This window comes from Pantherophis guttatus, chromosome 2 (genome assembly GCF_059756535.1).
Source record: "Pantherophis guttatus breed Tessera chromosome 2, ASM5975653v1, whole genome shotgun sequence".
Classification (NCBI taxonomy): Eukaryota; Metazoa; Chordata; class Lepidosauria; order Squamata; family Colubridae; genus Pantherophis; species Pantherophis guttatus.
In genome coordinates this window covers 102,544,169-102,570,562 of record NC_142064.1, presented here as the reverse complement: position 1 = coordinate 102,570,562, position 26,394 = coordinate 102,544,169, and the positions used below count along the sequence as shown (strand labels likewise).

At 42.3% G+C, this 26,394-nt stretch overlaps 1 protein-coding gene across 1 annotated transcript in view; it reads right to left on the bottom strand.

Annotated features, from left to right (window-relative positions):
• Nucleotides 1-5,668, bottom strand: part of MAN1A2 (mannosidase alpha class 1A member 2) — a 61,798-nt gene extending 56,130 nt beyond the window's left edge. The window contains exon 1 of the mRNA XM_034411022.3: nt 4,522-5,668. Within this exon, the coding sequence (XP_034266913.1) occupies nt 4,522-4,832 (311 nt within the window). The 5' untranslated portion in view covers nt 4,833-5,668. The remainder of the gene's footprint in view (nt 1-4,521) is intronic.
• Nucleotides 5,669-26,394: the final 20,726 nt, after the last annotated feature.

The window sequence follows — 26,394 nt, the reverse complement described above, 5'->3', positions numbered from 1 at the left end:
TGCACTCTTTGTTTAAATAAACACCACTGCAAAAATCTTTTCTATAAGGATGAAAAAAGCAAGACACCTGTGTTCTTAGCAGTTAGTGCACCATCAAAAGCAATTTTGGTACAAACTAGATAACTAAGGACAACCAAGCCAGTCTATCTACAAATACTGTAAGCTGAGGAAGGATGTGTTTTCTTTTACTTCTAGAATCTATAAAGTATCTCTGATGCTATCAATTACTATAAAATATAGTAGAGCTGTGTTCATTTAAAATATGATTCAGATGTGCTTCAAATTTTAAGAGAGCACAAGCGGATCCTCTCTGCTATTCAATAAAGTATCATTCCACTTTTAGTACATGTGCTGCCCTAAATGTAAACTCTGTAGTAACAAAATTATCAGGGCATTTGGATTAATTACTTATTTTCCCACAGAAATACATCCTTCTCTCAATTTACCTTATAATTTGTAAAATTTGGCAAAGATTAATCAGCTGACGCCAAAGTCGTACTACCTTATTGCTCTACCATTTATCCCATGTGCTTTGCTGTTTTTATGTTAGTTTGTCAATGACTGTAATATCTATCTACATTAAAACACTGTAACCCCACTTTGGGGTTGAAAGAGTATAATACATTAAGTAATTCAGTCATTATAGATAATGCTATTCTTAAAACAGCATTGCCTTTTTTTCAGATTCTAACAGAATCCTGAAAAAAATTAATCTGCTTTAATGAATAGCAGAATGGTGCCTGCATTTGCATGGGATCAGAAGTATTGTCCAATAGTTTTCAAAGGGCACACAGTTTTAGTACAGCATATACTACTCTTTACATTATTTCATGTAAATTTTCTTGTAAAACAATACAAACCTCTAGAACTTAGGTACATCAATTTAATATTATGAATAGGAAGGAATGTTACTTTTCTGCAAGCCAAATATTGCTTTTATCCTCAGAGGGCAATCAAGTTAAGCTTGGAAGTATACAATCTCCATTAACTAAAATGCAGGTTCATACTCATCTATCTTCAGTGGGTGGCACATGAGCTCATTATAATTTACTCATTCATCAAAAAGTACTGTAACTATAGACATTCTAAAGGAATCAACTTAGACATAATGTATCTTGGTTTATTAAGCTGAAATATACATACATTTTGTGCCAGTACTCTGGATTCAAGAGAATATTTTGCAACTTTCTTAGGTTTAGCAAGTAAAGATATTTTTAATTTATTAACCATAATTTCCTAATATATCTGAACATGGTTATCAGATTGAAGAAAAAAACAGAATGAGAAAACAACGTCACAGTTTCAGGTTTCAACAAATCAGACTGCAAAGGTAATTAAAGCAGCAGATTTATTCTGCTCTGGCAAGTAATTAAAACATATTGCCTAAACCCAGAGAGGCTTTTAAATTTTAATATAATACTGCCTATCTTATCTATGCCATTAAGTGGAGCATCCTTAAAATTAAATGTGGAGAAAAGAGCTTGATATCGATTCAACTTAACTAGAGAAAAGTGTCTTTCATATTCTCCAAATGACCAGTTTAAACATGAAGGCAAAAGGTGTAGTGAGAAATCTTATACTGTATATGCTAGATAAGTCACCTTTTCAACTGAGGTTCCTACTTCAGATAGCAGTTTTAATTTTTTTGTAAGATTATATTATCCCCTTGGAAGGTAATCAGAAACATACACAAAGAAGAGTAAATAAGAGACTTTTAAAAGTGTAAACCTCATTTTCTAGTCACTTTTACCATTACCATTAACTACTTGTAAGCCGTTAGAAAACTTTGGAATGATTATTTTAAAATTGAAGCAAGTCTGTCTTCAGTGCTGAATGAAATGAAAGAAAATTGTAATCATAAGCTTCAGAATTTAAAGAATCTGAAATAAATAGCAAAAAACCACAAGATTTTGATCTTAGAAAATCATAAATGGACTAAGGGTCCAGATTTTGGAATTAATTTTGGAATTAATTATAAAATGCAACCAACTTCTCATGAGAAATGGATCCTGTTTTGGTTTTTTTTATAAGAAACATAATTTAATGATTTCAAAAAGTGGACACTAGAGGGGACAAAGATTTTAGATAGAGAAAGATGGAACAAAACATTGTCACAATAAAAATACTGAAGGGGTCTTTTGAAGAACGGAATCCGAACATAGTAACTACAATACCAACAATGTCAGTAATAATGTTTGTTTCTATGGACAGATTATATCCAAAAGATGTTATTGAAGAACATAGTATATCTGACAATGTAGAGATGGTGCCAAAAGTGGATTTACAACTGACAGGCCAGGAGACTGACTTAGAAAAGGATCTACGCTTGATCTACAAAAGGAACTAACTGACTCCAGTTTTAAAATTTAAAAGGGCAACACAAATGACAAACCAAAAGAGTGACCTAATGTAATGGTACATAGGAAAGCCTTGGAAGAAATGCTGCCTAAGGAACAATCAAATAGGAGAAGGCATAGCCCACAACTGGCTAGAGAGAGTGGGAAGGAATCCTCCCTAACTTCTCGAATGTAAAAGAGACAGCAGGAGATTTGTATTTGCAAATTTGCAAGATTCTGTTAATATATGCAGCTTTACAATAAAATAATATTAATCTGGTCTGCCTGGGAAGGCTGACACCTGGATTTGTTTTATAGATAAGAGATGAGGTACGAGATGAAGAAATAAATGTTTGTGACTTTAGAGGAAAAGTTACTAAATTTGTTGTGATGAAGGTTGGAAATAACTTCTTTATATATTTCTTAATTATGTTCTTACTTTTTTCTTACTTTTTCCTTGCATTTTTTACTCCTCCCTATTCTTTTCAATTTATTTTGTATTAGATTTTACTATTATCATCAAAATCCTTAAATATGCTCACACAAACTTCCACTTTTTTTTTGTTCAATGAAGTGAACCAGTAAAGTATTGCAGACAAGAAAACTCTACAAACATGTTTTTCCTGCAAACATAACTATTAGATTAAAAAAATAGTATGCCTCTTTATTCAAATCTTTAGAAACTAGGGCTGCATCCAACTGTTGTCTCCCCAAATCTCTGACATTGGAATTGGGAGAAAGGGTTTGATGGTCATTTACATTTCCAAATTATTTCTATTCCTACATTTTAAACTATTCCTCATCTTTTCAGAGCAGAATAAGTGGAGAAAAGGCAGAGAAAGAGAATTACTGCCCATCATCTCTCTTGTTGAGAGTCTCCACCAGTTCTTTTAGTATTAAGGTTTCAATAGAGTCAATGATAACTATAAATGTGTTGGGCTTGGGCCAGATTCAAATTCATTCTCAGCTTCAGAAGCTCACTTTGGGCCAATCATTTTCTGTCAGCCCAAATCCCAAAAAATACATTCATTTTTTGAGAGTTCAGGTGCTTTACATGTAATACTTAATATATAATAATACTCTATTACTGTATCTAAAGTTAGATTTGTAAAGTCAGCCTCTAATGTAAAGTCATCAGACTCTAATGTCGAATAAAACTGAGTGTGATCCTTTTCAAATTTTGTTATAATTTGTATTAAATAAGTAACTGAACTATATAAATTTAATAATATCCCAATTAGGTCTGATATCTTACTTTTTTTCCTTGAGATTAATTGTTTTTACTATTTCATACATCTTTAAAAAGACAAAGTGGTAAAGTATATATAAACAATCTAAGCTCAGAGTTTATTATCTCATTGATAATATTGCTTGTTGGTTTTTATCAGTTTTTCATCCTTTTGCATTTAAAAACTTTGGGCATTTACAAACTTCCTGATTCCATTTGCTAAGATTCTTAATATGTTACAAGCCTGCTTATGGTTTTGAATTTATATGAAAGGCAGGTTTATTTACATACTGCCAGCACATCTGTTGATATCTTTATTACTTATTTTAGAACTGACTCAGCTCTTTGTTCAAAAACCTGACTACATTCCAGATATAACACTATACTATCACCACATGTCAAATTAGCAAAGACAACAGACTACTGTACCACTATCTAAAGTCTTTATACTCCTGGACTCTCAGACATGTTCCAGAAAAAAGGCATTTGTTTTCTCTTTTGTGGATTTTTCCTGTATTGCAGTCCTTGGATGGCAGTGTTCAGTTTGTAGAATGCCACATTTGTAACTTACCTTGAAAGAGAAGAGTCACTGCTAGAGAAAATGGGATAAAACTGCAATATTTCAAACATCAAGTCTATGACAAGACATAGAGGGATGCTTCTTCTGGACAACCCTAGGCAACCCTTCTGGCCAAGACAGAAACCTATCAGCATACCATAATTCCAGTGGTGGGATTCAGCCAGTTCGCACCACTTTGGGAGAACCGGTTGTTAAGTTTCTGAGCAGTTTGGCAAACTGGTTGTTGGAAGAAATCATTAGGGAAGAGAACCAGTTGTTAAATTACTTGAATCCCACCACTGCATAATTCTTCAGGAAAACACTGCATTTCAATACATACAGGCGCTGTACTTCCCAGAAATATATGGCATCCCACAAACTGGAGGCGACAGGGTTACCTGTGTCTGTGCTGGTCGTGGCCCTGCCCGTGGATCAAGAAGCCACCCGGGTTTTTCCCACCGTCGCTGGTATCCACGTGAGGGATCAAGACGTCTTCCAAGCCCAAGTCGAACCGTTTGTGTTTCGAGGAGTCCGGCAAAAAGAAGAACGCCCCAAAACACAGCGTGATGAAGGCACTGAGAATCAGCAGCAGGATGAACTTCTCGGACAGTCTCAAGGTAGCCCTGTGATGAGGGAAGGAGGACGACGGACCCAGGTTGCGAGGCGGGATCCGGCGCCCAGAAAGAGGCAGCAGAGCCGGGGTCGTCATCGCGCCGCGAAGGCGGGAGGGGCGGCGGCGGCGGCGGCGGCGGCAGCAGCAGGGAAGAAGACACTGCTGCCTCACACCCGGGAGCGGCTACCCGTCCTCACCAAGGCAGCCCGGAGCCTCTCGGGGAAGCCGGCATCACAGCGGCTTCCGCCAGGCCGGCAGACCCCCAAATCCCCGAGGCCTGGGATCGATCCGGCCCGGCCGCGCTCATCCGGAGCCAGCAGAGGCGGCGCGGGCGGCAGCGGATGAAGACACTGGCTGGGAACCGTGGCTTCAGGGAGGCCCAGAGCGGCGCGGAGGTGGCGGTGGGAGGGGAACAGACTCATTCAATCACCGCCACCGCCTGCCCAGCTGGCCCAGGGACCGATTCCGCCTCATGCCCTTCTGCCCGGCACGACACGGCCCCCGGGGCAGCCGGTATCGCGGCGGGGGACTAGCGGCACCGAATTCTGCACCGGCGCCGGAGCCTCTTTCCTCCGGCCAGGCAGCGGCGACGGGACAAGCTCTTCCACGCCGCGGCTTAAACCCTCGGCCGGGCGACGACCCGCTCTGGCATCCTGCGCGAGAGTCAACCCGCCTTTGCGGCTGCGCGCGACCGGAAAACGGAAGATGCTTCCTCGCTCACGCCCACGTCCGTGGAGTTGCAGTGTAGAAGGCGGCGGCGGTTTCTGTCGCTCTCGCGCGCCCTCCTCACGTGAAAGGGGGATGCTGCCGCCCTTAGCGGCCGAAGGCGACCGTCCTAGCCGAACGCTGCGCGCTGAAATATGCTCTCTTTCATTTAACGATCTATTGAAAACGTCTCATCTTGTTCTAAGACGGCAGCGGGAGGAGTTTGTTCATAATTGCATGAGCAAGTCTACCATTCCCAGCGTTTCAAGTCCAGAGCTTGAGATGCCTACGTAGCCATTTCTCCATTACAGCTGTTTTGTAAAACTTTTATTTTTTTCATTTCCCTCCCCCCATTTTAGTTTTTTCTTTCTTCCTCCTTGAAGGGAATGAGAGTTATCAGCGAAAGCAATAGATCAGCGTTTTCCAAACCTGGGTAAATTATTCAAAATTGAATAAAAGTGTTTTCCCCACCCCCGGTTGGGTAAGAACACATGAACCATTACTCAGTCACAATAGGGGTATTTCAATACGGTAAGAACTTTTTGATAAACGGTTCTGGGTAATGAAGGAAAAGGTTTAGGAAGCACTGCAACCAGGAATATAATGTAACTTTTAGACATTAGCCTGCCCCACCAGCAACCTGACTACATGCAGATGAGAGGCATGTGAAAATTCCGTGGGCAGCCGCTGCATTCTGGATTAAGGTTGTAAAATGTTTATTGCAGTTTGAGGTGTGTTTTGTAGGAAGGAGTTTTCCCTGAAAATCCAAACCAGTTTCAGCCTACCTTTTTCAGCTTGGAATCAATCCTACAATATCAGCACTTTAAGGTCTCTCCAATTCGAATTTCTCTGGTAAATCAGATTCTTTGAAAAACATTGTACCACTTGATCTAACACTTTGTTGAACTCAAGGCGCTGTCACATGAATAGAGATCTTACTGATAATAGCTAGTATATATAGAAATATTTATTTATATAGACATAAGAGGTAAATTTTGGGTTGCTTCTCATGACAGAATTCTTTCCCTTCCTAGAATATGCAAGGAATTTTGGATTCTAAGACTTCCCAGAAGAATTTTTTTCTAATGCTGGGTGAATGAGTTGTAATTATCCAGGCATTACTCAACAATGCACAAATCATTCAAATTAACACAAATTGCATGAGGCAATGTGTTTCGTAATACTGAAATATAATGGTACAACTCTGGGGTCAAGGAGATGATTAGATCTTATGATACAGATGCCCATAACATCGATACTGTAGGTGGGAGGGGCAGATATGGCGGGAGCAGGGGGCCACATCATCCTACGGGAGTGCGTCCTCGCTGTTTACAAGCAGTGGCGCGCTCCGACCCTCAAAGCTCTTCTCGTTCCCCAGGTTGTACGGAACCTCAGGCCCCAGGCCTTCGGCTGATGCTGTGCAACGCCAGGTCCGTGGTAAATAAAGCCCCCCTCATTTGTGATCTTATTCAGGAGGGGGGTGCGGACCTGGCGGGTATTACGGAGACCTGGTTGGGCCAGGAAGGGGGAGCCCCCCTTGTTGATATGTGCCCACCAGGTTTCCGTGCTTTCCATCAGCCAAGGTCTCAGGGGAGGGGCGGAGGGGTGGCGGTTGTTATTAACGAAGGTCTTGGACCAAGGGAGGCCACTGTTCCTCAGACGGCTGGATGTGAGTCCCTTCTTGTGAAGTGGGGTCATAGGGTGCAGTTGAGCTTGCTAGTCACGTACCTGGCTCCCTGCCATGTGGCAGCAGCCCTGCCTGAGCTGCTTGATGTTATAGCCGCGGTGGCTGTTGACACCGCCAGGCTTATGGTCATGGGGGATTTTAACCTGTCATCAGTTGGCGAGACATCTGAGGTGGCTCGGGAATTCATGGCTTCCATGACGGCTATGGACCTGACCCAGTTAATTTATGGCTCTACTCACATGGGGGGACACACACTGGACCTTGTTTTTGTCTCTGGACAGTGGTTGAGTGATCTCGAGATAGGGGATATAGTGATTGAACCCTTGTCATGGTCAGATCACTCCCTCCTTCGCCTGGACCTTCGAACCGCCACACCCCGCCGCAGGGAGGCGGAACCGACCAGGTGGTTCCGCCCCAGGCGCCTGATGGATCCTGAGAGATTCCAGATGGAGCTTGGGCCATTTCCTGAGGTTCTAGCACACAACTCGACTGAGGACTTAGTGGCCGCCTGGGATAGGGCGGCGGCTGATGCTTTAGACTGAGTCGTGCCTTTGCGGCCTCTGACCCGGCGCCAGTCTCACCTGGCTCCTTGGTATACTGAGGAGCTGAGGGAGATGAAGCACTGGAAAAGACGCCTAGAGAGCAGTTGGAGGGCTAGTCGTTCTGAATCCGACCGGACACTGGTAAGATCTCATATTAAGAATTACCTAGTGGCGATAAGAGTAGAGAAGAGTAACTACTTTTCTACTCTTATTGCGTCATTAGATAATCGCCCAGCCGCCCTGTTTAGGGTGACCCGCTCTCTGCTCCATCAAGAGACGTGGGAAGACCCCTTGGAGGGTAGAGCTGAGGATTTTGTACAATATCTGTATGACAAAATTGCTCAGATTCGTGAACAGCTAGATTCTGACTGGATTGATCCAGAGGAGATGACAGGGGCAGGTCCTGAGAATATTATTTGGGAAGAGTTTGATCCTGTGACTCCCGAAAGCGTGGACAGGATACTGAACAGACTAAATGCGACCACATGTTTATTGGACCCGTGTCCATCCTGGTTGGTACTGGCCTCCCGGGAGGTGACACGAGGCTGGCTCCAGGAGATTATAAATGCTTCTTTGAGTGAGGGTGTCTTTCCCACTGTCTTGAAAGAGGCGGTGGTGAGGCCCCTCCTCAATAAGCCCTCCCTGGATCCAGCTGTATTAGCAAATTATCGTCCTGTCTCCAACCTTCGATTTGTTGCAAAGGTTGTTGAGAGTGTGGTTGCACGACAACTGCCTCAGTACCTGGATGAATCGAATTATCTAGATCCGTTCCAGTCGGGATTCAGGCCCGGGTACAGCACAGAGACAGCATTGGTCGCATTGGTTGATGATCTCTGGAGGGCTCGGGACAAGGGTTGCTCCTCTGTCCTGGTCCTACTAGACCTCTCAGCGGCTTTTGATACCATCGATCATGATATCATGCTGCACCGGTTGGAAGGGTTGGGGGTGGGGGGCACTGTTCTACAGTGGTTCTCCTCCTTTCTCTCTGACCGGTCGCAGTCTGTGTTGACAGGGGGGCAGAGGTCGACCCCGAGGTCCCTTATATGTGGGGTGCCACAAGGATCGGTCCTCTCGCCCCTTCTATTCAACATTTATGTGAAGCCGCTGGGTGAGATCATCCGTGGTTTTGGGGTGAAGTACCATCAGTACGCTGATGACACCCAGCTGTACATCTCCACCCCAGACCACCCCAATGATGCCCTCGAGGTGATGTCCCGGTGCCTGGAGGCCGTACGGATCTGGATGGGGAGGAACAAACTCAGACTCAACCCATCCAAGACTGAGTGGCTGTGGTTTCCGTCGTCCCGATATAGTCAGTTGGCGCCATCTCTGACTATTGGGGGCGAGTCGTTGGCCCCCACAGATGGGGTTCGCAACTTGGGCATCCTCCTGGACTCACGGCTGTCTTTTGAAGAGCATATGACGGCTGTAGCCAGGAGGACTTTTTATCAGGTTCGCCTGATTCGCCAGTTGTATCCCTTTCTGGATCGGGACTCATTACGCACGGTCACTCACGCCCTTGTCACCTCACGCCTGGATTATTGTAATGCTCTCTACATGGGGCTCCCCTTGAGAAGCACCCGAAGGCTCCAACTGGTCCAGAATGTGGCCACGCGGGTGGTGATGGGAGCAATGTGGCGCTCTCATGTAACCCCCCTCCTGCGCGAGCTGCACTGGCTCCCAGTGGTCTTCCGGGTGCGCTTCAAGGTTTTGGTTACTATCTTTAGAGCGCTCCATGGCTCAGGACCAGGGTACTTACGAGACCGCCTCCTGCCACCAATAGCCTCTCACCGGCCAGTTCGCTCCCATAGAGAGGGACTCCTCAGGGTGCCGTCAGCCAAACAATGTCGACTGACGGCCCCCAGGGGGAGAGCCTTTTCTGTGGGGGCACCTACCATCTGGAACGGGCTTCCCCCAGAGTTATGAAACATCCAAGACTTACGCATATTCCGCCGTGCCCTGAAAACATTTCTATTCCAACAAGCTGGTCTGGCCTAACTCTCCCTTTTTAATTGGCTTTTAAACTGGCTTTTAAATTGGGTTTTTAAATCTCTTTAGATAAATTTGGATGTTTTTAATCTTTGAGCCTAAATTACTTAATCTGTTTCTTAATAGTTTTTAACTTCTATATGTATTTGTATTTATTATGGCTGTTCACCGCCCTGAGTCCTTCGGGAGTAGGGCGGTATACAAATATGAAAAATAAATAAATAAATAAATTTACAAGAGCATGTGGAACATACTGTAATGTATAATGTTGCAAGAAAGTGGAACAGCTTGCCTCTGGAAGTGGGTGCTCCATCGTTAGAAGTTTTTAAGAAGAGATTGGACAACCATTTGTCTGAAATGGTTTAGGGCGGGGTCACCAAACTTTCGGACCCCAGGGACCACTAAATTCATAATTTTAAATCCCGCGGACCACTAATATGATCTGCCTAATGACTGGCTGGGTGGACGTGGCTAGGTGGTCATGTGACTGGTTGGGCATGGCCAACTTGATCTCACTCACAGGAAGCAGTTGTTGGAGCTAAGCAGCCACCATGAGAAAGAGTTGGCAAAACAGCTGGCTCAGTTCAAATTGGATCTGATCGAGAAGGAGGCTCAGCAGAAGCACCTCACTGAGGACTGTGAGCATAGGCTTTCCAAGTAGAGGGAAGACCTGTGGGAGTGCAAGGCCAGGTGCCAGCACCTGGAGGCTCAGCAGGCCAAGATGGTAGCCAGTTCCAGGCCATGATGCAATCCCACTGGAACAAGGCCCTCCGGCTCTTCGCCACCAGCGATGCTTCCCTCCAGCCTTTGCCCAAAGCCCCGCATCAGGAGGCTGAAGCAGACCCTGAGTCAGAATTTCTGCCCCACTCCGACCCACACAAAAAGACCCTGAAGGGGGAGACTTTCTGCAGTAACACAAGCATTTATTGCACATATCCCAGGGGCCGTAGTTTGATGACCCCTGATTTGGTGCAATATAAAAAATGGAAATAATTTTTATGCGGACCACCAAAATTTTCTCATGGACCATCAGTGGTCCACGGACCCCCAGTTGATGACCGATGGTTTAGGGTCGTACTTGAGCAGGGGGTTGGACTAGAAGACCTCCAAGGTCCCTTCCAGCTCTGTAATGTTATGATATTGAGATGTCTCCTCTGTAGAAATATGCTTCTAAAGATATGAATGTATGAGCTGTGTCAGTTCATGACTTAATTCAAGAGGCTTATCCTAAAATCATTGCATATATGGCAAAAGATTTTGACTTGAAGTTGGTTCCTTTTTAGTAAATGTTCTGTAGCATGTTGCTATCATAAATTATCAAGTATTTGAAGAAGGAGGAAAAAGAACTGGAATCTTGACGAAAGCAGTCCCTAGTCATGGGAATAGATAATATCAGTAGCTCCAAATTTATTCTGAGAGTGCTTATTAAAATAATTGAACCTCTGGAGATAAATAGGAATTAAGAATTAAACCAGGATTTTCTGAGACATATGATTAGGCAACAGATTTCCTCCCTCCACCCAACCTATCTATAACACATAGGAAAACAAAAGATGGTGAAGACAGAAGTTCTTACTTTTTAAAATTTGGCTTTCTTTGTAGGTCTTTTTTTAGCACTTTAAATTCAGTGTCTCTGTGCAATTTAATAAATTCCAGTGATTTATATATAGCTGAAAACTAGACTTAAACCGACAGTCTGAGAACTTCAACATTTAATTTTTGCTATTGTAATATTATAGAAGGATATTCTCTGATAGAAATTCAAATTAACATCAGACCCTCTTCTATTGTTCAAAACCAACAGAATACTTTTCAGAGATGATATAGGACACTCTAAAAATTTTAATGTTCCAGGTTTTATCTCATATTTGTTGTCTAAGAACTCTTCAAAATATATCTGGACTCCAGAAAATAATACATGGATTTTTAGGAACATAGAAACCATCTTTACACTAAATAAAATACCCAGGATTTGATTACCTAATCTACTTGTGACACAGAAGAGAGGTTTGCTTGTTCTTAACCATTTAGTCGTGTCCGACTCTTGACGACTTTAGAGGCAAGTGTTCTCACTACCCTGTCAAGCACAGCTTCTTTCAATTGTTGTATGTTCAACTTTGTATCAGATTCTACGTTATCAGAAGAGAGGTAGGAAAAGGTAAAAACTCCCTTGAGATGACCTTGACTTCTAGTGATTTGATGGACATATCCATGGAGTAATCTTGGTAACAATATATAAATAATTTGCCATTGTTTTCTTCTGGATTATTTTCCAGTCTAAGCCTCTTATTTTCCATCCAGGTTCTAATTAAGTCTGACCTTGCTTCATTTTTCATGCTCAATCACAGGTCCGCATAGGTAGCTAACATCATGCAAGAAAAAGATTCAAAATTATCTTCAAAGCTGGTACACTGGGCAAAACTAGCATAATAAAATTCTATAGATATTAATATATATTTTTATAAAATAAAGATAATTGTTAAACTATTTAATCAAAATATTTAGGTATTGAATCATAGAGAGAAGTGAACTATTCTGAGAACATTCAGAATTATCAGTAACAAGCTGCAGTAATGGAATTTTAGGTTGTTGCACTAGTAAATGCATATGTTACAACAGATGAAGTAAGTGGTTTTTTTTTTCATTTTCTCTTGTAGTTGAGCTGTATTTGAGATTTTGTGTCAAGGTCTGGATAGTACAATTTAAGAAGGCTGCTAAAAAATGAACAGATTCAGAGATGAGTGAACAGAATATCAAGGAGGAACAGACTGAGTGGAATAGTTCAGGGAATGAAGCTTTGGTTAACCTAGAGAAAAGAAGAGAAGATTAGGGAGAAAATGTGACAGCAGATTCGTTTGCCTTAGAGAGCAGGGACAGATAGACAGTATAAGGCAAATGCTGAGTAAATATTAGGAAAATGTTATAAAAATATAAACTGTTTAGTGATATGTATTTCCTATGAAGTGTTTTATCAGGATTTAGACAACCATCTGTCAGAGATGTTATTATGACATCTTTGCAGTTCCTGCATTTAGGAAGAAATTGGATTAATCCCCTGCAAGTCTAGCCCTTTATGCATTCAGAGGAAGAATTTGGTGAGTCAGTTCTCAGATTCCAGAAGGCAGCATGTTGCCAATGCCACGTAATCAGTTGTGCACTGCTTCCTCTCTGTTACCACTGCACTTGCTAGGTCCAAGAAGCATGGTAGCTCCACCCACCACTGTCTGGGCTCACTTCTGATGTCCTTTCACTAATAGGCTATTGTTTACTCCAGCACAGAACTAATAGGATACTCCAGTAAGGTTTCCAGTTTGTAATGCTGCTAAAAAACCAAAACACTAATTAATTAGCTGGCCAAAAAGTGATGTTGCCCTTGAGTTGAATTCAGTGCAGACCTTACATGGATGCAGTGTAATCATTTTGTTTTCTTGGCAACCATATGAAACCAATTTGCCATTGGCTTCTGCTGTTAGCTGGATAGATGAGTGCCAAATATTAGTTATGCTGGCTTTAGAGTGAGCCAGCACTAAATGTCAGCATATCTTCTTATTTTCCTATTCTTTTCTCTCTTCACCAGCAGTCAGTCAGATAATATAATTGTGTCAGCCCTTGAAATTATTGTACTTGTCTCAGATGTCAGTTTCTGCTAGCTCTCAGCTGCTGACATTACATTGAAACTGAACTACACTGAGCATATTTGATGCATAGGATAACAAGACTGAATTAACTTCAGCAGAATTGAACAATTAACCTCTGTTTTTAAAAATCAAGAGTGAATTTTTAAAAATCAACATTGAGAAAGTGAGCTTCTCAATGAAATTCAATAGCTGTTACTCAGCCATTTCTGACTCTGATATTTCCTTTCTAAATTACTAAAGCTTGCCCCCCCCAAAAAAATCAAATTTAACCCACAAAAAATGTAATCATTGCAATAATATGCTTAAAGTACCAAGAAGAAAAGTTGCAAGTCAAGAAATCAGCTGTTGCCTCTCACGTTTTGATTATATAAACACCACATAAAAACCCTGGAAATATCATTGGAACATGTTCAGTTTCAATTACCATGAAAAAAGAGTCATAACTGAAGAGCAAAAATAAATGTGCCCATTATCTTTACCACTACATTTTTATACCCTATTTCGTCCTCAAGGAAAGCTTCTAGAGAAATCCATGAGGTTCTTCTTTCAATTTATTCTCACATTATCCCTAAAAGGCTGAGAGAAAATGGTCCAGTGTCATCCTGTGAACTTCATCACCAAATACATTTCAGCTCACTTAGAAACATGTTTATTCAGACTTTTTTAAAGTGTGCTCACTTATACATCTGTTTAGGATTCTGGCCTTAATTTTATGACAGAGTGTAACTGATACGACCTTGTAAGGTGAATGTTCCAGAATGAAATAAAGCATTCTGAATAAGGGGAGGGGGGTTAATAAATCATAGCTGTTGAAGACTTCTAAAAGTCAGCAGAGGGAGATGTTGACTTGATAGTAGGAACACTATTAACACCCATGGCTTTGAAGTGTTCTTGTTTATTCTTTTGTACCCTTTCCCCCCATCTTGCTTATCTTCACATCAGCCCTCAGTTGAATAAGAAGCTGAGGTAAAGTGGATGCCCCAAGGTCATTCATTGAGCTTTATAGCTGAGCAAATTTAAATCCTAGCCTACCCCTTACACAACAGCCCTGATTCTTTTTGAATACAGAATGAATCATTTGTCCTCATGGACATGGCTATTGGTAGGCAAAAATAAAAATAAAAAATGCCCACATTGATCATATTAATGTTTCGCATAGGAAGGAATTAAATTTACTGATATTAAATCATTGGAGAGCATTACAGTTATTTCCGTGATGCTTTATTGTCAACTGCAGAAAAAAATACACAATTTTCACTACAACAGTGCATTTTAACAATATTTTGAAATTTATATCTACTATAAAATGTAGCTCCCCCAGGTTTTTTTAATGCAGCGTCCTGAAAGTAATGAATGTTGAATTGGGCTTTTATTACTGATTTGCCAGTTTACTCCTATTTTTCAGTTTCAATCTTACATACACATCTTCCCCAAAGCAAGACCCCATCCTCAAGTACCCTTAGTCAAACAATAATGTGCCCTAATAAATTCTTTTAAATGCTACATCTCTGCTACCGTTTTCCACCAACAGCCAAGATAGATTGAAGTTGTCTCTAGCTGTTCTAGTTTTGAATTAGTATTTTTCTTCTTCTCTGTACTAAAACTGACCATAGATATGATTTAGCACATTTCACCACACAGAGATTGGGATCTGTCTGGTTCCTATTTAAGGTGCTGCAAGAATGTCCCTCCCTACAGTTTCAGGGCACTGCCCTTCCTGATAATCCAGTTTGGGGCTGCAGGAAGAAAGCGGTCATCTAGTTTCCACAAAGATATCTGACCTGACAATGCCTAACCACCAGTGCCTTCCAAAACACTTGTAAACTTAGACTTAGTGCTCCTTTGAAACAGTGCTATACCTCAGTGGTGGGATTCAAGTAATTTAACAACCGGTTCTCTGCCCTAATGATTTCTTCCAACAACCAGTTTGCCAAACTGCTCAGAAAGTTAACCGGTTCTCCCGAAGTGGTGCGAACTGGCTGAATCCCACCACTGCTATACCTACAATATGTTTAAAAAACAACAGTGTGAAAACTCTAGTTCATTCTGCATGAAGTTCAACTTAAACTGGGAATAGGATGCTCTCAGTTGGGTCACTGCTGTGGAATTACAGGTTTTCGGCTGCTTCTGCCAACAAAAGGGTTGCAGGGCCATGTTTTTACTGTTTTTCTTACAGAGGGAAGAAGATTGTTTCACTTACTCTATTCAATCCTATGTTTACCTAGAGTCTATTTCTAGATGCTGCCACCATGCACTGGTCTTTGCCACCACAGCCAATCTTGGGCAGCCCTGTCTGGGGATGGAGTTTGCTAATTACTGTAGTGATTCCTCCTTCCTGTTTAATCCAGTCCCCTACTCCAGGTCTCCCAGTACAGATCCCCTAGGACCTGTTGGTTGAGCAATAACAGATGGCTTAATGTGCTGGACAAAACACCTGTCTGTTGGCCTAACCTATTCATACCACACATTAGGGAAGGCTGTGGGAAGGGGTCTCCAGCTGGTAGGCAACACTTAATGGAAGGGGAAATGAAGCTGGGAAATCCTCCAGTCCATTTTCTTGCCATCTCTCACATTAAAATAATAAGAATAGGACAAGACTTAAGCTTTGTCATTGTGACAGAATAGGACTCAGCAATTGAAGGAAATTTTATAGCAATATACTTTTTTGCCAGTTCAAGGACGTATGGATAACATTTTAATCTGGCTGTCTGACTGCAGGTTTGTTCCCCAGCTAGTCAGTTTCAATTCTCAGAACTACAGGACTTCTCTGGTTGCACAATTGTGTCAAAGTCTGCCTCTATCCACCCTACAGCAATTTATGTCCCAGAGTCATCTTCTTTATTTCATATTCTTTTAACTTGGGAGATGTCCAAATGGGATGTGGGAGAAGGGCCGAAAAACCAGTTTAGGAAAGACATTCAGAATTATTGAAGTGGATTTACCCCATTCCTTTAGCAGGAATGCATTCCCTGCAGCTTGATGATGTGCTGAAATGAGGCAGAAGCTTGGCTAGAAGGGAACACCAATCATCACCACAAACCAGGATCATACCACTTGGCAGGGAGAGATTCAGAACAGATGTCACAGAGGCAGGAAAGGGATTGGTGATGGTTAGAAATGTTATGCCAATATTGCTTTGTGCTAGATGGGGGGTAATATTTTAATTCAGTAGTGGAGAAAGGCCTTGTTGACCTCAGTATGGCATTTGATTCTATTAACAGAGTCATTCTGTGGAAGAAATTGGCAGATCTAGACATGGAACCTCCTATACCTGATTAAGGCCCTCTGAAAGTCCTTACAAGAATAAATAGTACCCTAACACACACCATGCCTACTACCAGTAGTATTAGACAAGAATGTTGTTTAATATCTAGGTCCATGACATCCCAGAATTCCTCTGCTGATAGGCTGTCCACATGCCAAAGTTACTTAATACATTTATCAACATTCTGCTTCCTAAGGTCATATTCTATGGATTTTCATTTCCATATTTCATCTTAGTCATCCACCAAACCAAAGACATTTTCAACAGAGGGTCCTGGAAAGTAGTGAAATCCAAATTTTTTTACTACCGGTTTTGTGGGCGTGGCTTGGTGGGTGTGGGCATGGCTTGATGGGCATGGCAGGGGAAGGATACTGCAAAATTTTCATTCTCACCTCACTCCAGGGGAAAGATACTGCAAAATCTGCATTCCTTCCCCACTCCTGGGGGAAGGATATTGCAAAATCTCCATTCCTTCCCCACTCCTGGGGGAAGGATATTGCAAAATCTCCATTCCCACCCCACTCTGGGGCCAGCCAGAGGTGGTATTTGCTGGTTCTCTGAACTGCTCAAAATTTCCACTACTGGTTCTCCAGAACCTGCTGGATTTCACCCCTGATCCTGGATATTAGTGCTCAAGTTGACAAAGAGACACTGGGTAACATCAAATCCTTAAAATGGCTGCCCCAGAGCATTTTTCAACTAGAAATGACAGCCTTAACCAGATTTAAGCTCATGGATTCTATAGCAAAACAACAGTGATTCATCGTATCTTATCCAAATAGGAGAGAGACAGAGAAAGAGAGGGAGAAAGAGCGGGGGGAGGAGAGAGGGAGGGAGGGAAGGAGAGAGATGACATCTCTGATTATCCTCTTTGACTTCCAACTATATGCTTCAGCTACAGCCCAGCATTTAAGATTACTAATTGACAGGATAGTCCATTGGGGCACCATTAACAGGCTATCTTATCTCCTTCAAGGTACAAACATATGGGCAGTAAGAAAGACTGCCAAGTCTATAAAGCCATCCAACTGAAAGGACAGATTGGGGTCAACTGCCATGGTGATGACCTTACTGTATATGATTATTTCACTGTTTTATATATTGCTATACTCTCTATTATTTTACTCTATTTTATTTGATATGATTATTTGACTAATCAATAAATGATAAATGGATCTGAAACTGAACAGTAGTGGGAAAAGGCCCTATAGTCAATAATAATACCATAAGGAAGGTCAACAAACATGGCTTTTACGCTATATTCCGAAGGAAATCTCTTTCCAAGAACACACTATACTTGCCAATTTATTTATTGCTTTATTTATTTCCCCAAGATGGTATTGGAGTATACTGGCCAGAATTGGAACTTCCTAGCAATGAGCAGTTTTAAAAACAAAACAAAACTTTATTTCTGCAGATTATGTCTTCAAAAAAAGCAGGTTTACATTAGAATGTGTCTTCAAGAAAAACAAAGTCGTATAAGAAGAAAAGGAACCTTTTATCCAGATGGAATATAATTTCTGTCATAAGGCTTCTTTCACACTCTGTGGTATCTTGAACTTGTTAATTTTCTTCCAAAATGTTTGCTTAAAAACATCTGCTAATGCACATTTAGCTGAGCTCTTTAATGTAAGGTATTTTTCCACATCATATCTCACCACCTACTTATTATTATCAAGAGCTGTTCTGACTCTTGAGGCACATATCCTTGATCCATGAATATTACTATGGATCATTGCCTGAATGCTTCAACTCAAGAAACATTTCTATTATAAAAACAGCTGTGCAACTACAGGAAACTGAAAGGAAAAGAGGGGCAAAACAATGAGTGGGAAAATTCCAACATTCAAGTAAGTCTTGGGATATTTCATCTGATTCCTATTCCTGACTTAAATGAAAAGTAGTGAACTGCAGTCAAAATGGAACTTCTTTCACATGTGAGATCCAGGTCAGTTGTTCTCAAGTCTCCAAAAATGTAACCGGTTGCAGTGTCGTGGTGTTGAGCTCCACAGAAAACCCCATTAAACTGATTTGTATGCTGAAGAAGGAAAGGTGAGCAGACCACTCCTATGATCACTCCTCTTTTGGGCATGACAAGACAAGCCCAAGACTAGCAATCTATACGTATAAGGATAATCTGATTCGCCTCCCCAACAGAACATGGAGGAATGGATCCAGAGGCAGGTCTTCTCAATTGCTGTTCCAACTCTATAAGGTATTCTGGACACTAAAATATCATTCCACTAAGTAACAAAAGACTGGCTCTTTATGAGATCTTTTGGAGATTGAGAGCTACAGCATACAGCATAGAATAAGGTTACCAAGACAATGAACATTTGCAAACTATTCAAGACAAGCCTCCACCCAGTGGTGGGTTGCCCCCGGTTTGCACTGGTTCTATAGAACTGGTAGTAAAACTGGCGGGAGGCTCCGCCCACCAACCCCAATGTCATCAAAACGCTTCTTCATATGCGCAGAAGCTTCTGCGCTTGCGCGCGGCCCCACTGCACACCAGTAGTAAAGGTAAGTAGAACCCACCTCTGCCTCCACCCCTTTGCACTGAAAAATGCATAAGAAAACAGGCAAGAGATTTGTCACCCTAAATTGCCTATACACATAGTCCTTGATTTACAACAGTTCATTTAGTGACCGCTCAAAGTTACAACAGCACTGAAAAAAGTGACTTATGACCGCTTTCTGGGTTACCACTTTTGAAGCATCCCCATGATCATGTGATCAAAATTCAAATTCTTAGCAACTGGTTCGTACTTATGACCACTGCTGTGTCTCATGATCATGTGATCACCTTTTGCTACCTTCTGACAAGCAAAGTCAATGGGAAAGCCAGATTCACTTAACAACCAGGTTACTAACTTATCAACTGCAGTGATTCACTTAACAATTGTGGCAAGGTCGTAAAATGGGGCAAACTCACTTCAAATGTCTCACTTAGCAACAGAAATTTGGGGCTCAGTTGTGGTCGTAAATCGAGGACTACCTGCATACATTTGAAAGCACAGTATTTACTGGAATCCTTTTATTACTGCATAACCTTAATCTTCAGTATATTTCAGGGCTTTTAGATTCTTTTTGGATCGGGACTCCCTACACACAGTCACTCATGCCCTCGTCACCTCCCGCCTGGACTATTGTAATGCTCTCTACATGGGGCTCCCCTTGAGGAGCATGCGGAGGCTCCAACTGGCACAGAGTGCGGCCGCGCGGGTGGTTATGGGAGCAACATGGCGCTCCCGTGTGACACCTCTCCTGCACAAGCTGCACTGGCTCCCAGTGGTCTTCCGTGTGCGCTTCAAGGTTTTGGTTACCACCTTTAAAGCGCTCCATGGCTTAGGACCTGGTTATTTACGGGACCGCCTACTACCACAAATAGCCTCCCACCAGCCGGTACGCTCTCATAGAGAGGGGCTCCTCCGGGTGCCATCAGCCAAACAGTGTCAACTGGCGGCCCCCAGGGGGAGGGCCTTCTCTGTGGGGGCACCCACTATCTGGAACGAGCTCCCCCCGGAGATACGGAGGATCCCAGATCTGCGCACCTTCCGCTGTGCTCTTAAGAACCTCTTATTCCAGCAAGCCGGTCTGGCCTAATTTTTCTCCCCTTTCTTTTAAATTTTAAATTGAAATTTTAATTTGTTTTAAATTTATTGGGATTTTAATTGTCGTGGGCTAAATCATTTAATTTGGTTTTAAATTGTTCTTAACTTTTGTATTTCTGTATTTTATCCTGTGCCTGTTCACCGCCCTGAGTCCTTCGGGAGTAGGGCGGTATACAAATTTAATAAAACTAAAAACTAAACTAAACTTGTTCCTGAGATAACTATTTCCTGTTTAAATTGCAATGGGAGAAATCTGACATACAGTCAGGTCCAGAAATATTGGGACATCAACACAATTCTAACATCTTTGGCTCTATAAACCACCACAATGGAGTTGGAATGAAACAAACACAATGTGCTTTAACTGCAGACTGTCAGCTTTAATTTGAGGGTATATACATCCAACTCAGGTGAACGGTGTAGGATTTACAGCAGTTTGCATATGTGTCTCCCACTTGTTAAGGGACCAAAGGTAATTGGACAATTGGCTTCTCAGCTGTTCCATGGCCAGGTGTGATATTCCCTCATTATCCCAATTACAATGTGCAGATAAAAGGCCCAGAGTTCATTTCAAGTGTGCTATTTGCATTTGGAATCTGTTGCTGTCAACTCTCAAGATGAGATCCAAAGAGCTGTCACTATCAGTGAAGCAAGCCATCATTAGGCTGAAGAAACAAAACAAACCCATCAGAGAGATAGCAAGAACATTAGGCGTGGCCAAAACAACTGTTTGGAACATTCTCAAAAAGAAGGAGTTCAGCAACACCAAAAGACCCGGGAGACCACGGAAAACAACTGTGGTGGATGACCAAAGAATTCTTTCCCTGGTGCGGAAAACACCCTTCACAACAGTTGGCCAGATCAAGAACCCTCTCCAGGAGGTAGGTGTATGTGTGTCAAAGTCAACAATCAAGAGAAGACTTCACCAGACTGAATACAGAGGGTTCACCACAAGATGTAAACCATTGGTGAGCTTCAAAAACAGGAAGGCCAGATTAGAGGTTGCCAAACAACATCTAACAAAGCCTTCACAGTTCTGGAACAAGATCCTATGGATAGATGAGACCAAGATCAACTTGTACCAGAGTGATGGGAAGAGAAGAGTATGGAGAAGGAAAGGAATTGCTCATGATCCTAAGCATACCACCTCATCAGTAAAGCATGGTGGTGGTAGTGTCATGGCGTGGGCATGTATGGCTGCCAATGGAACTGGTTCTCTTGTATTTATTGATGATGTGACTGCTGACAAAAGCAGCAGGATGAATTCTGAAGTGTTTCAGGCAATATTATCTGCTCACATTCAGCCAAATGCTGCAGAACTCATTGGATGGCGCTTCACACTGCAGATGGACAATGACCCAAAGCATACTGCAAAAGCAACCAAAGAGTTTTTGAAGGGACAGAAGTGGAATGTTATGCAATGGCCAAGTCAATCACCTGACCTGAATCCCATTGAGCATACATTTCACTTGCTGAAGACAAAACTGAAGGGAAAATGCCCCAAGAACAAGCAGGAACTGAAGACAGTTGCAGTAGAGGCATGACAGAGCATCACCAGGGATGAAACCCAGCGTCTGGTGATGTCTATGCGTTCCAGACTTCAGGCTGTGATTGACTGCAAAGGATTTGCAACCAAGTATTAAGAAAGGAAAGTTTGATTTATGATTATTATTCTGTCCCATTACCTTTGGTCCCTTAACATATACGAACTGCTGTAAGTCCTACACCCGTGATGGCGAACCTATGGCACGCGTGCCACAGGTGGCACGTGACACCATATTAATGGGCACGCCAGCTCAGCTCTGGGGCGCATGCGCATGCTGGACAGTTGATTTTCGGGCCTTCTGGGCCCACCAGAAGTAGGGAAATAGGCTGTTTCCTGCCTCTGGAGGGCCTGGGGGGGTGGGGAAGGCCCGTTTTTCTTTCTTACCTGGCTCCAGATTCTTTCTATGGATCTGGGAAGGGCGAAAACAGCCTTTCCCACTCCCTTGGAAGCCCTACGGAGGCTGAAAGGGCCCATTTCCCGACTCCCGGTGGGACAGGAAGTGACATTTTTTTCTGTCCCCAGCCTCCAGAGACTCCTAGAGAGGCTCCTAGAGACTCCTAGAGAGGTTCTGGAGGCTGGGGACAGCAAAAAACATCACTTCCTGTCCCACCGAGAGTTGGGAAATGGGCCCTTTCAGCCTCCGTAGGGCCTCCAAGGGAGTGGGAAAGGCTGTTTTCGACCTTCCTAGATCCATAGAAAGGATCTGTAATCAGGTAAGAAAGAAAAATGGGCCTACCAGGCCATCATGTGCCAGGAGCGGGGGTGGGTGGGGTTGCGTGTGCATGCGCGTGGGCACATGCATGTGCGACCCTCCCCCCGCCCCCCCTCTCCTGGCACGCAATGGCAAAAAGGTTAGCCATCACTGTCCTACACCATTCACCTGAGTTGGATATACATACCCTCAAATTAAAGCTGACAGTCTGCAGTTAAAGCACATTGTGTTTGTTTCATTCCAACTCCATTGTGGTGGTGTATAGAGCCAAAGATGTTAGAATTGTGTCGATGTCCCAATATTTCTGGACCTGACTGTATATGTGTTTCCCCCATTTTTTTCTATTTTTATTCTTTTGTAAGTGTAATTTAGATGTTAGCAGCCTGGATTTTCTAATCTGAACAGGATATAAATTTTAGAAAATAAATATGTAAAATGAAAACTATAAATATGTCACCCAGAGCTGAGCTGTAGGATGGAAAGTTTCTGAATTAATTGACAATGTACTCCAGAATAAAGCATTGTGATTTCATCTGAGGTACATAATAGTGTAAAATGAAAAAAAAAAAATCCTATTACCCACATTAGTAAAAATCAATTTCTCAACATATGTATATATTTTTAAAAAAACATTTAAAAAGTGCCAGTATTCTTCTTAAAAGGTAATTTATATAACTTTGAAGGTGATTATGGCACATTTCTTGCACATTAATTTTTCTGCTAATTTACATAGATATAATCAAAGCTAGTTTGAGAGTCATCCAAGATTAAATCTAAGCCTTTAATTTAATTTTAAATTTAATATTCCCCTGGAACATTAAGAGGACTTTAACTTTCAGTATTAATAAAATTGATGGAATATGTTTCATTCTCCTTAGTATTTGGACACACTCATGTCTTAATTCCTTACTTACATCTACCAACCTAGAAACAACAGGAAGGATGCCTAAATGCTAGCTCAAGACATGTATGAAACTTGTTTGCTTCTCTCTTTGAAATTCCGAAATGGCACGCACCGCAGCCCAAAGGACCACTTTCTATTCATCTAATGAATATGCAGACCGCCTGCGCCCTCATTCAGGGCCCCGGAGCGAGCGAGTTACTTCGCGACCCCAACCGCCCGCCTCAGGGTGGAGCAAGAAACTTTTGCAATCTTGGGACGGGACTGCGGCTGCCCCCTCCTTCCCCGGCACTGAGACGGCGCCCGAACAGGGGCTCCCTTGGCCCTTTCTCCTTCTGCAGCGGTCTACCGACGGTAGCTGAAGAAACCCAGCCTCGCGAGGCCAAGGCGGGCTGGCGATGGAGAAGGCTAAGCGCGCAGGCGGCTCCCAGACAGGTGGGCTGAGGCTGGGCGCTCTGCGCGGGGCTCTGCCGGTGGGCTGGCCCTGTTTCGCTCCTCAGTTGGATGCCTAGACGGCGGGGAGCCTGCAGATCCATTTCCCTGGCAGCAGCCCGGACCCTGGACGTGCGGGTCGTCGCCGGGACAGGTGGGCGCTGCGTTCTTTCCTTTGGGGTAAGAGCTGCTGGCGTTTGAGGGTGGTCGCCGCCACCGAGCGTTGCTGCGCTCTGTGGCGCTCGCTTTTGAAGCTTTTAAGACGAGAAACTAGATGGAGTAGCCACTTGAGGGACTAGAGCTGGAGCGGAACGGCTGGATTGTTTAAAAAGGTCGCGGTTAATACGTCTGGCCTTCGCGCATGCCTTAGCTTTTGAGTAGCGCATAATGGGGGAATCTTGGACGGTGTTCCAAAAGGGATTTGCAGTTGCGATCCTATAGGCACCCATTTCCTTAGGCTTGAGATCCATCGCCTGCGGTGGAAATCAGCTGATGGACTCTTACTGGTTCTCATGCATTGGGCAGCAGCCACATCTAGACCATATTGGGGTCCCGTTAAGTTTGAGTCTAGCTAAGTTTGCATAAGAAAGCTGCCCCGTGGTTATAATTACCAATGGGCAGTCAAGGAATGGCCTTCAGTTCTGCAATTCTTACTGAACATTTTTTGAACACTGCAAATCTTGTGGTGTGCCCATGCGCACACACCCATGCATTAATGGGTCCCTAAATCCAAGAAGGAAATGCAGATGGATTAGTTACTGGTGAAATAAAACTTAAATTGGGATAACAGAAGAAAACAAGGTATTTTAATAACAGATTATTAACTGTCAAGATATACAATGGTCATTATCTTTTTTGAATTGGCCTTAAAAGTTTGGTTCCAGGGTCTGATGCAGCCACCTTCTCTAGCAATAGCATCTTAGGTAGGAATAAGGACAGCATACCAGTTGGGAATCATAGTTCCATCAGAACTGGAAGATATAAATTTGAAAAACTTTCCTTTGTGGTGATAATCCACTTCAAATTATATTGAACTGTTAAAAGGGGATCTACTTGAGATCTCACCCAGGGTTAGGCATTTCTATTGCAGAAAAAAGCCCTACTTTAGCAAGTAAGTCAGTGTTTTCATGCTAGTTCTATACATAATCACTCAGGAAAAAGTCTTGTATTTTATGAGGTTTACAACCCATGTCTGCAAATCTAGGATTGCAACTCCTTTGCACTGTGTGTTCTTGCAGACTACAGGAGCAGGAGTCTTACTTATATGGAAATTAATGCCATTAATAACAAATTTATTCTTATATGTACAATTTACTCAAAATTCATCTTGCAGCTGAAAAATGAGATTTCCTAAAAGAAAGGAATTCTGATAAAACAGTCTTTCTTTTAAAAACATTTTACTAATACTGTCATGTGATATGAAACTTTTGAAATTACGCTTTTGCTTGGTTTTCTAGTGTCTTTGAATATTCATCTATGATTTTCAGATCTATACCTGTTGTGCCCCTCTTAGGTTTGACCTGTATGTGTCAATGCAAGGTATGTAAATGGGATAATGTAAATAAACCATTGCTACTTTTGCTAAAAGCTATATTCTAAACAAAGCAAGTTTTCGATACATGGAGGAAAACGGGAAAACAAGGTTTCCTCCAAATACTCACTTCAATAAGATCTTCTAAACTATGTCATTTAAGAATGAAGAATGAAGAAACAAAATTCAGCTCCCAGAAATAAATCTCTCTTACACACATCACTTGTTCTTTAATTATAGATCTTGGCACATTTGGCTGCTGACTACAGATGAGCAGAAGATCTGACCGGTCTACTGGCCTGTATAGCCTGATTTATTTATTTAATAATAAAAATGCTTCAAGCTGTACATGTACAGGTGCCTGCTCCAATTTTTCTCCCCAACAGCTCTATAAGGATGTCTGGGCTGAGAAAGAATACCTGGCTAAAAGTCAGTGCACTTCCATGGCTGAGACTGGGGTTAAGGTTTAAATATTGATCTCCCCAATCTGCTACCTCCCCTTTATCCCTTCATGGCACATACGAGTCCAAAGAAGAATGGGGCTGGGGGGGCAACTGATGAAACCATGTCATGATGTTGCAATGTAACTCTTCCCCTTACAATCTTACCTGTGATGTTATGATTCTAGTATCATTGTGTTACGATGTCTTGACGATGTTTTATCATGTTTGCCTACTACAATTAGGAATGGATCCTTCAGCCACTGCCCCATGCTGACTGGCTGCATGGCCTGTATACATGAGTGAATGAGACTGATGAAAGATTAATTAGAGGATAGTTTTCCCCAGGATTTTTTTTCTCCAATAAAATCACTCATTGCTTTGAATTCTAGTAATTACTTCATGGGGTAACATCAGCATTATATACCAAAGACATCAAGTGATGTTCATTCTTTACCTCAGAAAGGGTGACAGCATTACAGAGATAATGTCTCACTACCATGGATTTTTTCAAGGGAGGCTCTATGAGGCGACTCTGCTTCTTTTGTACATCTGTTATGACATCATACAAGCATGATAAGGGGTGGAGCTTGCTTCATAGCACTGGCTTCATCATGCTGATTAAACCATTGGATCCTAGAGAAGCCTCTGCTCTG